Here is a 16245-nt window from a genome sequence, read left to right on the forward strand (position 1 = left end):
CAAGACTGCAGCACCATTCAACTCCATAAGAATGGATATTTTGATCTGACTAACTGTATATATCTTTCTCTCAACATCATCTCAGAGGCCCACAGGTTTCCCTTCCCTGGACAGAAGGCTCTTGGGAGCTGGGAGCACCATCCAAAAAAGAAGGCTGCCTTCTGTGTCTCTGTAGGAGTAGCTGCACTGTCTTTTATCAAGGCTGATTACAATGCAGATGGGAAACCTGTGGCCCTCTGGATGTAGCTGGACCCTGCCTCCCAACAGCTCCAGCCAGCATGGCCAATCCTTTGGGATGATAGGAGTTGGAGTTCAACCAAAACTAGCCACCCAGAATGGCTAGGGCAACCCAGACAGATGGGTGGGGTACTAATAATAATAATAATAATAATAATAATAATAATAATAATAATAAGGCTCTCCCTCTCAATGGCAGACAATACTGGGCTAGCTGAATCAATGGCCTGGCAGGCGGCTCTGTATATATTTAGTTCCACATTCATCACTGTACTTGTAGTGTAGGTTTTCAGTTCCTTTCTTCTCGTCTATATCTCCACATGCTATCAGGCAAGGGATAACATATTTGTCGAAGTGGTTGGCGAAGCTCCGGATCAGAGATAAATGAGCTGCGATATACTCTTCGGAACTAGAGAGGAGGAAAAGAGAACATTGATGGCAAGGAAAAAAGAAAAACAAAACAAACCAGCCGTTTACCTTCCTGCCGCAGCGGTACCTATTTATCTGCTTGTGCTGGCGTGCTTTCGAACTGCTAGGTTTGCAGGAGCAGAGACTGAGCAACAGGAGCTCACTCCGTTGCAGGAATTCGAACCGCTGACCAAATTACACAAGTAAAGGTTAATTCTGCTACCCCCATAAATGATGCTCTGCTACTGAGTTACAGCCCTACCTGCTTAGAAGTGGGTAAAAAGAAGCCAGGATGACTGCTGGAGAGAGTTCCATCAAATGGCAAGGTTGCTGGCCACATCTTTTGTAAGGGAGACTGCTGGCTAATCCATTAGGAATCTATCCTAAATTGTAGATTATTGATTAGGTGTGGGAGCAGCCATTGTGGTGCTCTGCAAATGAGTTGCACCAGCTCTGCTTGCCTGTTTCCTGCTTGTTTGTTCTTAAGTCTTCAGTTATTCTGGGGTCCCAATGCCCTAGCAGAATCTACCATCTCTGAAGCCTGTCCTGCCTACTCTCATGCTGGGTGGCTATGAGCCACTTTTAAAAAAATTCCCATAATGCTGAAGTTTAACAAAGCATCACTCTGGTGTTTGTGGGAAACAGCAGCTCTTGGCTACTCACTTTTACCATTAGATAAATCCATAATGGGGGGAAGGGTGCTAGTGTAGGAGGATGGCCCACTGAGGGCATTGTGCTAAAGATTTCCCAAGCCTGATGCGAGCCTGAATTAGCTGTCCACACCCTGGCATGCACCCTGACAGTCATGGAGAGGTGCACTTGGTCAGCTGTGGATGAGGGAAATGAAAAATGCCTTTTCTCACGCACTCTGGAGAGATGTCCTCTGGGTTGGGCGGCTGAAATGGTCGGGTGTGCTTTGAGATTTGACTGATGGATAATATGCTTGATGGCCTCTTTCCATCTTTCCGGGTAAGAAGGGCTTCCTCTTTCCTTCTCTGCCATAGAGAGAGAGAGAGAGAGAGAGAGAGAGAGAAGCAGGGAAGCAAAACCTTTTGGTTAACTGCTGGAATGGGGGGAGTCAGAGCAAACCTCCCCTTGCTGAAAGCAGGTGCCTAATGGGAGGGGAAAGGAAGATGATAACAGAGCTGAGTAGAGAGGAGAATTATGGGGAAGGAATCTGTTGTGCTATGGGGGCAAGAAATGGACTCCACTTCCAATGAGGACCTTGTGTAGAAGTGGATCACCAGGTGTGAAGGAGTCACTATGCTTGCTTTCTGGCAGGTGGAACGCTTGGTTACGGAGGGGATTGGCAAGGTGTCAGGAAGGTCTGCATGGTATAAATGCACTCACAGAGCCAATCCAGTGCTCCTGCTGATGCCTTTGCCCCACACTGACCTCCCCATTGCCTCACCCCTCCTGGAAAGCAACTGCAATCTACATTCTGGGAAGTGATTGTAGTGGCTCCTCCCCACCCAACAAGTTGCTTCTGGCTCTGTGAGCCCTTCTCGTAATGGACTGCTTGTCGATAGGGGCTGATTTGTGGGCAAGAGCAGGGATATGGTAGAAATAGGCATGTCTGGAGAGCAAAATGTTAACAGGAGGTTGATGAGGGAAGACCATCACTATCTCCAATACCAGAGGCAATGTGCCTTTGAAGATCAGTTGCTGAAGAATGGGTAGTAGAGACTGATTCATAAGGGCAAATGGGGCACTGCCCCACCAACCTCAGTCTGCCTGCAGACAGGTCCCCCCCCCCCCGTCTTCTACCTTACAACCACTGCCTGCTAGCATCCTCCTCCTTAGTGTCACCATTAAAGGATGGGGACAAAACTAGAATTGGTTGGCTTTCACTGTCAATGGCTTTTACCCTCCCTACTTCTTGGGCTGAGGCTCCAATACTTTGAAGCTGAGGCTCCAATACTTTGGCCACCTCATGAGAAGAGAAGACTCCCTGGAAAAGACCCTGATGTTGGGAAAGATTGAGGGCACAAGGAGAAGGGGACGACCGAGGACAAGATGGTTGGACAGTGTTCTCGAAGCTACAAACATGAGTCTGACCAAACTGCGGGAGGCAGTGGAAGACAGGAGTGCCTGGCGTGCTCTGGTCCATGGGGTCACGAAGAGTCGGACACGACTAAATGACTAAACAACAACAACAACTTCTTGGGCTCCCTTGCCTTCCGCTCCACCAGTTGCAATGGGCATCAGCCACCACTGCGGGGCTTGGCAATTCCTAAAGCTGCACCTGCCTCTCCACACAGTGTGACATGAGTACGGCAGATGTTCTTTGCAATGAGCAACACGCAGGCGTCATAGATCCCTCCCACACTTACCTGCAGTTCCAACTCCCGAGCCTTCCTCTCCAGCTGAGCCTTTGCTTCAGCAGCCTGGCATAGCAGCTGGACTGCCTCCAGCCTGATAAGCTGATCACACAACACTGGACGGAAGGACACTTCCAGCATGCATTTCTGGCATGGGGGGGGGGGAGCAGAGAGGAGGCCGGAAAGAAAGAGAACATGCAGAATGAACTTGGGTAGTTAAATGGAGTTCAGACTTATGCTCCATTTAACAGACAATCCAATCCATAATAGAGAACAAAGCAGGAGGCCTGCTGGATCTGGCCAAAGTATCCTGTTCTCACTGTTATCCACCTCAATGCTGTGAGGATAAAATGTGGAAGAAGAAAACCATAGATGCCCCTTTGAGCTCCAATGGAAATCCCATAGCAAGAAATGAGTAGAACAGCACTCTAGCACACATGATACCTAGCAACTGTTATTCAGAGGCATACTGGAGGTAATATAGATATTATGACTGGTAGCCTTCATGGATTTGTCAAATCCCCCTTCAAAGTCATCCAAATTGGTAGCCAGAATTATAGTTTGTGGCAGCTGTGTGAAGATGTATCTCCCTTTGCCTGTTGTGAATCTCCCACCATTCAGCAGCACTGTAAGACCCCATGAGGTTACAGTATTGTGAAAGAGGCCTATCCACTTTCTCCAAACTGTGCATAATCTTATACGCCTGTATCATGTCCCCCATTACTCAACTTGCTTTCTAAACGAAAACTCTCCAAGGCATTGTAACCGTTCCTCAAAGGGGAGTTACTCCAGTCCCTTGATCATTCTGGTTGCCCTTTTCTGCCCTCACACTGTATGGTCCCCCCACAAGGCCTGTCAATTCCATGCCTCCCTCTGGGCTCACAAAATATACACTGTATAGCAAATGAACACAATCCAGTTCATGTCCATGTTACTTCCTAAATCTGGGGTTTTACGCTTGCAGCACAGGCTCTCCTTATTAAGAAGCCTGTACTATATCTAGTGAAGAACAAAAAAAAAGGACTCTGGTTACATTTCTTCTTTTAAAATGTGAATTAAAACTACATGTGCTCTCAACACTTTATTTTGCTTTCAGGCCAGATACATAGAGTGTAGTACTCCATAAGCATGAAGGTTCTTTTTTTATCCAGATCTTTAATAGGCTGAGTGTGTGTGTTTACCTTTCCAGGCAGGACAGTTCCGACACATGGCATGATCGTAATAGGAGAGTCTTCTGGAACAAGGAACTGGAAGGAAGTTGGCCCAACGGGGGCCACTTCTCCCTTGCCAACTCTTGGGACACTGTGAGTGAACTGATTGACACTGACGTGATTGTTGATCACGAAGATATTTGCTGTTGACACGTCGTTGAGAGCAGTGGCAGAAAACTGGACCAAGGTATGAGAGAGCTCAAGAGGAGGGTGGACTCCAACTGCCTTGCATGACAGCTTGAATTCTCTAAAAATGGAAGCACAGCTGAAAAAATCCGGTCACAGCACAATACGCAGCCTGTTGCCAAGACTTTAAATAAGCCCTATGACAAGTATCTCATTGCTTTCAAGTAAAAAGATATTTCGCTGCCCATTCCAGGTTCTGTGGCACCCCTATGGCTCAAGACTATATGGAAATCAAACCATGATGACACAAGATGGAAACAGCCCCTCTAATCCCAATGTTCAGGTGTGAGTGTGGTTGCTTAAGTAGCCAAAATGGCTCCATACCCATGCAGAAGAAAGAGTTTTCAGCAGAGGACAAAAAAGGTTGCACCAACCAAGTTATTCTTAGAGTAGATCCACTGGGTTGGTCTCCAATGTTAGCCCTATGCAAAGTAGACCCACTGAAATTAATGGGCATGGCTAATGTACTCTTAGTAAAATTTAAATGAATACAATCAATTGCAATTAATGGACCTAAGTTTGCTATGTCTTTTATTTTCAACGAGTCCACCCTGAATAGACCCGAAGATGTATAAAACTCAAAACCTTTCTTAACAAAAAGCATAAAGGGGAAACATTCCCCAAACAGACCTACAAAAACATGCATCCTGGATGAACACACTGCACAGGAGCACGTCATGCTGCAAGATTTTGCTCTAAGTCCCACTTTTGGAATACTTAATTTTCACTGAAAAGATGCTGCTGATGCTGAAATATGACTGCAGAAATGCTGAAAGAAGTTGGAATGTTCTCTGGTGGTTTATTACAGGTAGAGGAACTGCAAATATTCACTTTTAAGTTTTGGGTTTGGCTCTAACATGCAAAGCTCCGGAGCGGGGGAAGCTTTGCTGCGAAGAAGCGACAGGTAGCAATGCATGTTTAACCCAGTCCCACAGCTGCTAATTTTCCTATGCAGTTTTTCCACCCTGTCTGATTTCCCCACAGCAGGGCTCCAAGACTGGTGGCATTTCCAGGCTGTCATTGTTTTCATGTAGGATTCAATCACACACCAGCAATTCCAGACTGCACAATTATAGTTGATGGGGGGGGGGGTCGGGTCTTGTGCAACAAGCCTTCTTTCCCCCAAAGGTTGAAAAGTGGCAGGGAAATGCAGTTTGAAAGTGTGGGGTAGCACTTTCATGCCACATCATCTAATCTCCCTGTGAGGAAATCATATTGCATGCTCATTAAATAGCCCATATCATCTGATCTCTCAGCAAACAAATCAGGATGAATGCTCAAGGAACAGGTCATTTGGAAGCATTCTGAGGGTCCTGGCTAAGCAAAGGAAAGTGGCCTCTGCGTGCATGTGCATGCAGAATGCAAGCACCCCGTCCCCAAAGCAGTAAACAGGTATAGGTTGGCCATCACCTCCTTCCCACTAACTGCAATGTGTTTTGGCCATTTGGGGCAAACCTGAATCAGATCGGGGGATCAAACCTGGTTATCCTGCCTCATTGGAATAACCCTTGATGGCTTGAAACTCTGTGCGCACCTGTTGATTTCAGTCTTGCAAGTCAGCTCAAAACTGTATTCCTTTGCCCGCTGGGCTTTGAAGATTATGTCCAGCTGCAACTGTTCAAGAGGGAGGAGCATTCCAAATCCATCATTGGGCTGAATTTCTACAAACTTTCAGAAGGAGGCAAAAAAGCATCACTCTCTCAAACAAACTAGCCATAATCCAAATGTTAACCCTCCAGAAAATAACCTACCTATTCTAAACCCTCCCAGTTTGGATCCTGCCCCCAACCCAGCTCCGTAAGTGGTAGAAAAAAATCACACTCATTCATCTTCTCACAATATAAAAACAAAGACACTGCATGTACTTTTGTTACTTATGGAAAAATCTTTCAATAAAAACATTTTTTTAAAAGAAAGGGAGTAAAAGAGAAAAATAAATGTACAGTATTGAGAATATACCAAAAGGAAAAGGAAAAAGATGCACTATAGTTCAAATGGAAACAGGGGAAATGTGTTGCCTAATAATGCACTTATCAGGAACAGATATTCATTTGGTCCTAGCCCATGCATATTGTGATGATCAGGGCTGTGGGTTTGCATATATTCTGAGTGGAGTACAGAATACCCTAGAGTGCAGTACTGGGAACACAATTACTGTATGCTGAAAATCTCCATTTAAAAAAATTTCCTAGCCTTCATGGCTATAAAATGGTATAATTTGAAAGTGTGGCTGAAACAAACATAGCTCCTCGCCACTTTTCCATAATGTGCAAACCCAGAATGAATTAACATGTTAGAATATATTATGCAACACACACTAAATGATATACATTTGCTTAGTTTGATAATTTATGCACGTTACAGAACTGAGCTGTTCATGGGACAGATTTTATTCAAAATGAGATATACACAGCTCTGATAGTAATCATTTGGGTGCAATTCTCTTCTTCATACAAAACTTCATGGAATATTTATTGTGTTGGAAACTGAGAAGAAGGTATTTACCTCTGGGAGTTCCACAAATCCAAATTCCTGGGGAAGGATGGCTTTGTTTGTTAGTGTGATTGTTGTTTGGACAGCTTCATAGATAGAGCAAAATCCAAAATCCACTTCAGTTGGTCTGATCTCCAAATCTGAGGTTGTAACGATTGCATGGACTGTAAATTCAACTGGCTTACTCTGAAACAAGAACACAAGTTGTGTTGTGGTGTAATGATTGAATTAGGGCAGAAGAGATTCAGCTCCAAATCTCAATTCAAATATGGAGCGCACTGGGTGACATTGAGTCAACTCAAGTTTATTGTTCCAATAATTTTGTTAAGAGATCTCTCCCCATCCTTGCTATCTTAAGTGCAATTCCTAGAGATCCCTAGACAGAAAGAATTACCATTAAAACAATGTGTCCACCTTGTAGATATGCTCTAAGAGAGATGCATCAAGAGAAACATATACATTAAAAAATTAAAACTGAAAACATCAGAATGACTTATGGGAACTATTGGGAATGATCATGAAAAGCAGTAGAAGTATGAGATCATCAGATCTCCCCTGACCTCAGAGCATGGTGAAGTCCCCCCCCCAAAAAAAATTATAATTTGGCATAATATTTTGACTGTTTGATTATTGAATAATATGTATAATTCGGAATATATGATGTGGTTTGATTGGATTGTTAAAATGGAAAGTTTAATAAATATCATATAAAAAAATAAAACTGAACACTATGCTTTAGGTTACAGTCCTAGACTTTGTATCCCTTCAAGACAACTCCTGCTGGCCTGGGGAGCTCTCCTAGGTTCTGAAGAAAACCATTCTGACCCAATCCCTGTACGGGTGAGGAACATTTTTTAGCTGAGGAGCTACATTCATTTATGGGTAACCTTCAAGGGGTGGGCGGGGGTCAGTGCCAAAATGGGTGGGGCTGGAGGTAGGGCAAACTGATGTGCCTCTCACCTTCCTACAGTAGGCTACATTCGAGTCATGCCAAACTCAGAAGTTCCTGCATACACATTTTTCCATGCAACATCCAGTCAAGCAAGAAACATTATATCTCAAGGACACCTTCCAGCTATGCCCTTAAAGAAGGGTACAGAGCTAGGTCAGCAAAGAGGGATGCTCTGGGGACAGTGAGTTTAGCCTAAAGTCTTGAGGGTCAGATAGAGAAGCCCCCATCATAGGGTTGGCACATTTGGTTTCCAGACCTGAGGCTCCCCACCTCAGCTGTACTTGGTTCTCTGTATCCTACCTCTGATGGATATTATGCTACTCAAACCATTTCCCTCAGACCTGGACCACACCCAGCAGGCTCTCATCCTGCCTGAGCAGGACACAATCTTCCCTTGTTGTCTAACAACAAGCAGCTGAATCTTGCACCAACCTGATCTGAAACCATGACCGTCATTGGGACTTCCAGAACTCTTGTTTTTACATCAAAGTACTTCCTTGCATCTTCTCGAAGAGAGTGCCTGAAACAGCAAAGTATCACATACTCTTTAAAGAGCCAAGCAGAAGGAATCAGACACTAAGGATGGGTTAAACTCTTCGTTGCTGAGAGAGCCAATGAGAAACCTTGGACAGACTTTGATGGTGTGAACAAGAGGAAGGAAAAGCAGAGGAATATTTGCTTTGAGGGATTGAAGATGTCCTTCATTTCCACAACATAGATTTTCTTCTTGAAGTATCTGAGTATGGAGCCCTAAAGAGAGGTGTCTAATATTGTCTAATGGTTTTTAGGCATTTGGGGGGAAATCCAGATTGAAAACTATTCAAGGTATCCAATTATAACCTAAGTATTCAGTGATGAATGAAAACATGAGCGATAAGGGCTTCCTTACGGCAGCTTCCACCTGCTGATTTCTTGTACAATGTAGTGCTCTTGTTCTGGTGCAAGTAATGCTATCTGGAAATATGCTTCCAGGGGAAACTTTGGTCCTCCAGATGCTAGACTACAACTCTCATCATTCCCAACCCTCAGGTGTGCTGGCTGGGGCTGATTGGAATTGGAGTCCAACTACATCTGGATGGTCAAAGGTTCCCTAGCCCTACAGTACAGGCTTGAAACGTATTTCACCCAGATACAAATGCTCATAGAAAAGTTTCACATTAAGTGTTTAGATCATGCAAATGAAGTTAATAATTGCCTAGCTCTTTCAAAACCTTAAACAACAACTTCCCCCACCCAATACTGCATCGAATCGCTGAATAACAACTGATTCCTGCAATGTAGATAGTGTAAAATCCAGGCTTGTTTCGTGCGACAGTGTATTTTTAAGTACCAATTCCATGTGGGAACTGCAAAGCACATGAAAGGGTCTTGGCCTCTGTTTCTTTGTGTATAATTCCCATTAATGCTCTCATAAGTGTTTTCGGCTTGCATTACTAAAGGGAGCTGATTATGGGGCCATGTTGTATTTACCAGCGTTTTAAGAAAGTATTAACCGATATATTGCTCTTTTCCTAGCAAAATATTGACGACTATAAATAGGGCTTTAGAAACTTGCTCGGTAATCAGTATGCAAGCTTCCTCGGCCCCAGCTGTAGTCAGGAGCACAGATGAGACACCCATCTTGGGCAATCTGTTCCTTTTGACATTGACGTTAATTAATTACCAGCTCTTCTGAGTCAGTATCAATAGGAAGGCAATACCACACAGATACTGAAATAAGAGCAGGCTGCAAGGAGAGTCTTAAAGACCATCTCCGTCTGTCTGATTACCCACCACGGAGAGGGGATGTGTAGGGTTTCGCTTGCCAGAGCTTCTTGCCTAGCGCAAGCCTTGTTTGCAATTTTGAGCCAAATTAGTACAAACAATGTATCATTTTTAGAACCCCCATCCTATTTATAATCTCTGGGTCCTATAACACAGAGTGATTTTTCCCATTTTGTCTCCAGGGAGACAGTGTTCTGTCTTGGAGTCTTTGCTTTGAAAAAATGGGTCGCTAGTGAGACGGTACAAGGTCATATAGATTTGGTTTCCCTCCTTTTATAATATCATAAAAAGTGGAGGCAATGCTGTGAAAATGTTGTAGATGTATGGTTTTCAAATTTAAAAAGGAGGAGGTAACCTCAAAATAGATTCCAAAGGGAAAAATTATTTAATGAGTTGCCCAGTATATGTTGACAAAATCTTTGTCTGGAGCAACTGTAATATTGTTAGACTATCAAATCAGGGAAAACAATATTCTGTAAGATGATAAAACAATATTTATAAAAGAGAGGGAGAGAAACTGAGTAAACAATCAGTATACAGTACAAAATTGCCATACTGAGTCACGCGAATACATTTGAAATCCTTTTTTGAAGAAATGATTGGCAACGGATTTATGATTTTCTCCTACTCAGAGCAGACCCACTGAAATTCATGGCCATGACTAACTTGCTCTGAGCAACACTTAGTTGGAGACAACGCTTAGAATATAATAGTTTATGACAACCTATTTTCAAGCCAGCCCTTAAACGAACACCTTCAGCTAGCGAATTATGCAATATTCTTGAGAAAAAAGACAAATTTTGCATATCAAAAGGGCATCTTTTAGATTAGAAACCTGCAACAATTATATCAAGTTGTCCTCTTTTGTAGTCAAGCATTGTCACAAAAGCCATTGTATGTTTTGTTTTCAGAAGAGAGCAAGGATCCATTCATGAAACTCAGGCTTCTGCTAGAATTTGTCCTCCCAAACAACCCCCGTGAACAAAAGCCCCTCTTTTGGAACCCCTCAGAAGCTTCTCAGGGTTTCCTTTATGAGAAAATTATTGATGGCAGATAAGTTTCTCCAAGCCCTATTGCAATGGGCAGCCATGTGGGGAGTGCCAGGCGTGTTTCTAGATCACACGTTTAGTTGACATGGAGTGATGGCAGAGCCAACAGGTGGTCAGTTGCAACCACAGGTTTGGCATCTGCTCAGAAAATGGATGGATACAAAGACCATATACAAATTGCACATTGATACTTATAGACACATAAATGCAAAGGGAAGCAGGTGTTTACAACTGCACACATTAACACCCAATCAGAAATTCAGCGAGGCAGGGCAGTGATAAAAAGTATCTTCAAATGGATGACTCTTAGGTGGTGTGGTGTGATGGACACAGGGACATGGAAAACCATCTCATACAGCAGGTGTGGGGGAACTTTGACCCTCTTAATGTTGCTGAATCACAATGCCTATCAGGTCTAGCAAGCATGGCCAGTGGTTGGGAAGTGGTTGGGGATCACGGGTGTTGTAGTTCATCTGAACCTGAGACCTTTTTCATGCAAAGTATGAGCCATGAGAGCCAGTCTAGCATTTCCATTAAAATGGCCTTGGCTTAACATTTTCAACACCAAACTTTAGTAAACCCTCCCTGCAACCCCGCTCTGCCTTCCATGCACCCCATCCCCTTTTATCTGATCTCTGCTTGGTGAACCAGTCAGGGGCTTATTTCATGAGTCAGAACCTCCTTAATCTCATCAAATCTCCTTTGAAGCTTTCCCCCAGTCCCCCCCTCCCGAAATGCAGATTAACATTTTAAATCCAAGCTGTGTCGCCTCTATCCACTTGACAAAACTATAGCAGTGTTTCACAACATTTGAAGTTTAGGGACTGGAAACTGTCATAATAATGGTAACTCTCTTTCTATAATGGGATAGGAATTTAATTCTGCACAGAGACATGCAGTGTTTGCATTTCTTAAGGCTCTACTGCAAAAAAGTGCTCTGGTAATTTATTCCACCAGAATGCAAATAACAGATGCTGATGCTGCTTTCATCTTGGTCTAGGTAGTTCCGTGGTTCTCTAAAGTCTCAGGCAAAATCCTTCCCAACCCTGTGACCTGATGGTCTCTAGCCCTGGGACTGGAAAACTGCAGACAGAAAGACCTTTTCCATGCATAGTCTGAAAAAGAGGCCTTACACTAAATCTGTATGTTGTAAGAACAGAAGTAGAGCCCTGCTGAATCAGGCCGAAGGTCCATCAAATCCCACATCCTGTTCTCACAGTGGTCAACCAGATGTCTCAGTGGGAAGTCTGCAAGCAGGAACTGAGTGGAAGAGCCCTCTCCCGTCTTGTAATTCCCAGCAAATGGTATTTAGAGGTATTACTTCCTCTGACAGGGGAGGGAGAACAAAGCCATCATGGCTAGTAGCCATCTGCTTCTCCTCCCCTTGAACTTACTCCACGGTCCTTTGGGACACAATGTCAAAGTTGGTGGTATTCACAGACAACTGGTATTCAAAGGCATTAATGCCTCCAACAGTGGCAGCAGAGCATAGTCATCAGGGTGAGTAGACACTGACAGCCTTATCCTCTATGAATTTGTCTAATGCTCTTTTTAAAGCCATTCAAGTTGGCAGCCATCACTGAATAGTAGGCACGTAATCCAAGTCAATTTCCTTTCTGGACACTCCTAAATATGTTGGGGGGGGGGAAGGAAGTGAGGCATGGTGTGGAAGAGCCAATCAACCTTTTAAACTACATGGTAGTCAGAAGTGTATTCCTTAACGTAGGGCAAACCATTCACAATATTTAAATAGCATGCTGCAAAGTTCACATCTGTGCTGTTTAAATGCTATTGTTGGATGAACTGGTGATTAAACTTTTCTTACGATTAAGCTGAGCACAGAAAAATTAATCACATCTTCCCTTTCCCCAGTATACCTGAAGGAGTATCTCCACTCCCATCGTTCTGCCCGGACACTGAGGTCCAGTGCTGAGGGCCTTCTGGCAATTCCCTCAATGCAAAGTTACAGGGAACTAGGCAGAGGGCCTTGTTGGTAGTGGCACTTGCCCTTTGGAACGCCCTCCCACCAGATGTCAAAGAGAACAACAACTACCAGACTTTTAAAAGACATCTGAAGGCAGCCCTGTTTAGGGAAGCTTTTAATGTTTGACGCACTATTGTATTTTAATATTTTGTTGGAAGCCGCCCAGAATGACTGGGGAAACACAGCCAGATGGGCGGGGTATAAATAAGTTGTTGTTGTTGTTGTTGTTCTTGTTGTTGTTCTTGTTGTTGTTGTTCTTCTTCTTCTTGTTGTTGTTGTTGTAGTAGTAGTAAACTCTTAGTTAAGGTCACACAATTATACACCAACAGTACAATCCTATGAGTCCTTGATGGGGGGCACAGACTACCTATTTATTGACTATTCATCGTGATATGCTTCCACAAAGGCTTCCACAGAGATTACACTATGTCTGGGCTTATAGTGAGCATTCTTTCTGATATTCTTGTCGGGTGGTTCTACATCACTGAGTATTTGTCCTGCATTCATTCTGATTTGCTTACAGGGTGTTTACACATCTTCCCATTAGTCAGTCATTCACCCCATACTCATCAAAGCATTTCCCTACCACTGTGTAATCTTGGTCCTCTCACTGCCACTCAGCCTAACCTGCCTCACCAGGTTGTTGTGAGGCTAAAAGTGGAGAAAGTATAATATATGTTACATTGAGCTCCTTGGAGGAAAGGTAAGATAGAAATGAAATATAGTAACAACAACCTTAAGACACTGGAAGCTGTCTTATACTTGGCCTATTTAGCTTAGTATAGTCATACCTCATGTTATGTTTTCTTCATGTTACGTTCTTTCAGGTTACGTCCCGTGGCGACCCGGAAGTACCGGAAAGGGTTACTTCCGGGTTTCTCCGCTCGCGCATGTGCAGAAGCATAAAATGATGTCACGTGCATGCACAGAAGCGGCGAATGGCAACCCGCTCGTGCGCAGATGCGCCGCTGCGGGTTGCACTCTTTTCATGTTGCGAACAGGCCTCCGGAATGGATCCAATTCGCAACCAGAGGTACCACTGTATTGTCTACACTGAGCAGCAGTAGCTCTCCAGGGTTTCAGACTAGGAATATTCCCAGCCCTCCCTGGAGATGTTGAGGTTTGAACACAGGATCTTCTGTAAGCAAACAGATGCTCTACCTCTGATCTAGGACCACTGATCTAGAACAACAGTTTGGGACCAGGATATCTGAAGGGCCACCATCTCTGGTATGGACCTACCACTGCCCAGAGATATCTTCAGAGGCCCCATAGTGATGTCATGGCTAGGTAACGCCATCCCAAGAGATTTCCACTTGATGCCATCTCTCTTCTCCTTTCAATAACATCTCAGGATGGTTTTATTCTCTCATACCCTGGGTGATCCAATATGAAATTGTCTTGCTGCTACCTTCTGTTCCCATTTCCATGGTCTGCATTGTTCTGAATTTTTTGTGGGCTGCTTTGGGAGCTGTAGAAGTGGGATGTCATTAGGGGACAATGACTGCACCCACATGAAAAAGGCAAATAGATGATGGAAGGATCCCAGGCAGAGCAGGGAAATAAAGATCTCCCAGGATGGGAGACTAGAGGAGGAAATGAAAGCTCCCAGGGTGATTTGTGGGGAAGGTGGGGGCAGGATAAGAATTGTATTTGTGTACTGCTTTGTATTTTAGATACTCTGCTGTGGATTTTCTTCCTTATTTTTTATCTTGCTGCTGTTATAAGAATGTGCATTTCATAATGTATTTCTTATTGTCATAGTTGTATTTCTATAACCATTCAGAATTTTATGTTGTATAGATAGTATGCTATGTATGGACAAAGGGTGGTATGTAAAGTTAATAAATATAAAAATAATAAAGATTAGCATTTAAACAGAATTGAGACACTTGGCCATGGATGGCTGAGGTCTACCTTGGCAGAAACTTCAGCTGCACACTAAAGGATGAATGAGCTTGAATGTAGCCCGTCTTTGGAAGCAGCTCCATGTGGTTGGCAAGTTCCTTGCAAACTTCAAACTTCAACCGCAAGGCACTTTTTGCTCTGCAAAGAGAAGAGGAACATCTGAGTTGGCATGACAATGGATGCTCTGGCCACCTCTACTGACAGATCTGACTGTATCAGCTACCATTTCTTCTCACATTGCACAAATACACAATGATAGCTGAATATGTTAATTTTGGCTTCTCTCAGGCCACATTCACACGCTGCATTTAAAGCACTACTATGATACTACTTTCAACAGTCATGGTTTCTTCCCCCAAAGAATTCTGGGAGCTGTAGTTCAGTCCGGACACTGAGATCCAGCGCCGAGGGCATTCTGGCGGTTCCCTCATTGCGAGAAGTAAGGTTACAGGGAACCAGACAGAGGGCCTTCTCGGTAGTGGCACCTACCCTGTGGAACGCCCTTCCATCAGATGTGAAGGAAATAAGCAGCTATCTTATCTTTAAAAGATATCTGAAGGCAGCCCTGTTTAGAGAGGTTTTTAATATTTAATGCTGTATTGTTTTTAACACTCAATTGGGAGCTGCCCAGAGTGGCCGGGAAACTCGGCCAGATGGGCAGGGTATAAATAATATATTATATTATTATTATTATTATTATTATTATTATTATTATTATTATTGGTTCTGAGAGTCGTTAGGAGACCCGGCTTCTCCTCATAGAGCTAGAATTTCCAGAGTGTTTTAACGTTGGAAAGGGGATGAGCTCAGAAATTAAATAGCCTATATTTTACGACAGCAAAAACATCTCATTTAAGGAGCAATTAGCAGGAGAGGTTTCGTCCTGTGCAGGATCCTGAACACCATACAAAGAAAACAAAAAATGATTGATATTTGGTTTTTAAAAAATATGAAAAGCAGCTCAGGTTTGGGGCTAAGCAACTTGACAGTTTTCTATCGGGAACACCTCAAAACCTTGGATTTGCATTGTGAGGATGAAGCAAATGGATCTGATAGCAAAGATACTCTGCCACTATACTTATAATCCCTTTCCTGGTAGTGAGTGTTATCTAGACCCAGGAAAGTCTCTTACATAACTTGACGTTTGTCACACTTGTAAGCTGAATTTCTGAGATAGCAGCTTTATTCATTTCCTTCCAACTGTGAAGAATCTCAGTGGGGTCTAATTCTAGTAAGGAGTTTAGGATGTATCCCTTTCCAACAAAAATAGAAAAAAGGAAAAGAAAAGAAAAAAGAGAAAAATAAATACCATTCAATTGTATTCGCTTGAATTTAACTAGAATGTGAAATAGTGATAAAGAGGAGCAAGTTTAAAATAGCAAGACTCAACATCTAGCTAGCAAAATCCATGGATTCAAAAAAAGGGGGGCGTCAGCAATGGCTGGTCAGGGGAGATGACAGAACCATTTCTAAAAAGCAAAAATTGAGCTTCCATGGCCTTCAAGTGGGATGGTGCTTGTCTGCCAAGAAACAAAAACCTAAACTTTTTTCTTTTAAAATCTCCATGTGTAAAAGTCCTGTGGAGATAAATGGGAATCTTATATCCCTATAAAACTACAATATAAAAATATGGGCCAAGGGCATATATCAGATAATCAATTAATTACTTTGTTACCGTCGATAACCAGTATTCATAGAACAGCTAAATAGAATACAAATATCCAGAGCCAGT

At 43.2% G+C, this 16245-nt stretch overlaps 1 protein-coding gene across 3 annotated transcripts in view; it reads right to left on the reverse strand.

The window, feature by feature from the left end:
• Positions 1-16245, reverse strand: part of CFAP74 (cilia and flagella associated protein 74) — an 83065-nt gene that overhangs the window by 15522 nt on the left and 51298 nt on the right. For all 3 annotated transcript variants that reach the window (XM_083512787.1, XM_083512786.1, XM_083512788.1), the window contains exons 22-29: positions 14523-14651; positions 8241-8328; positions 6869-7042; positions 5898-6031; positions 4148-4424; positions 2979-3113; positions 1513-1640; positions 512-646 (exon numbers count right to left, since the gene is read on the reverse strand). In XM_083512787.1, coding sequence (XP_083368913.1) covers positions 512-646; positions 1513-1640; positions 2979-3113; positions 4148-4424; positions 5898-6031; positions 6869-7042; positions 8241-8328; positions 14523-14651 — 1200 coding nt within the window. The remainder of the gene's footprint in view (positions 1-511; positions 647-1512; positions 1641-2978; positions 3114-4147; positions 4425-5897; positions 6032-6868; positions 7043-8240; positions 8329-14522; positions 14652-16245) is intronic.

This window comes from Podarcis liolepis, assembly GCF_965112155.1.
Source record: "Podarcis liolepis genome assembly, chromosome: 7".
Taxonomy (NCBI): domain Eukaryota; kingdom Metazoa; phylum Chordata; class Lepidosauria; order Squamata; family Lacertidae; genus Podarcis; species Podarcis liolepis.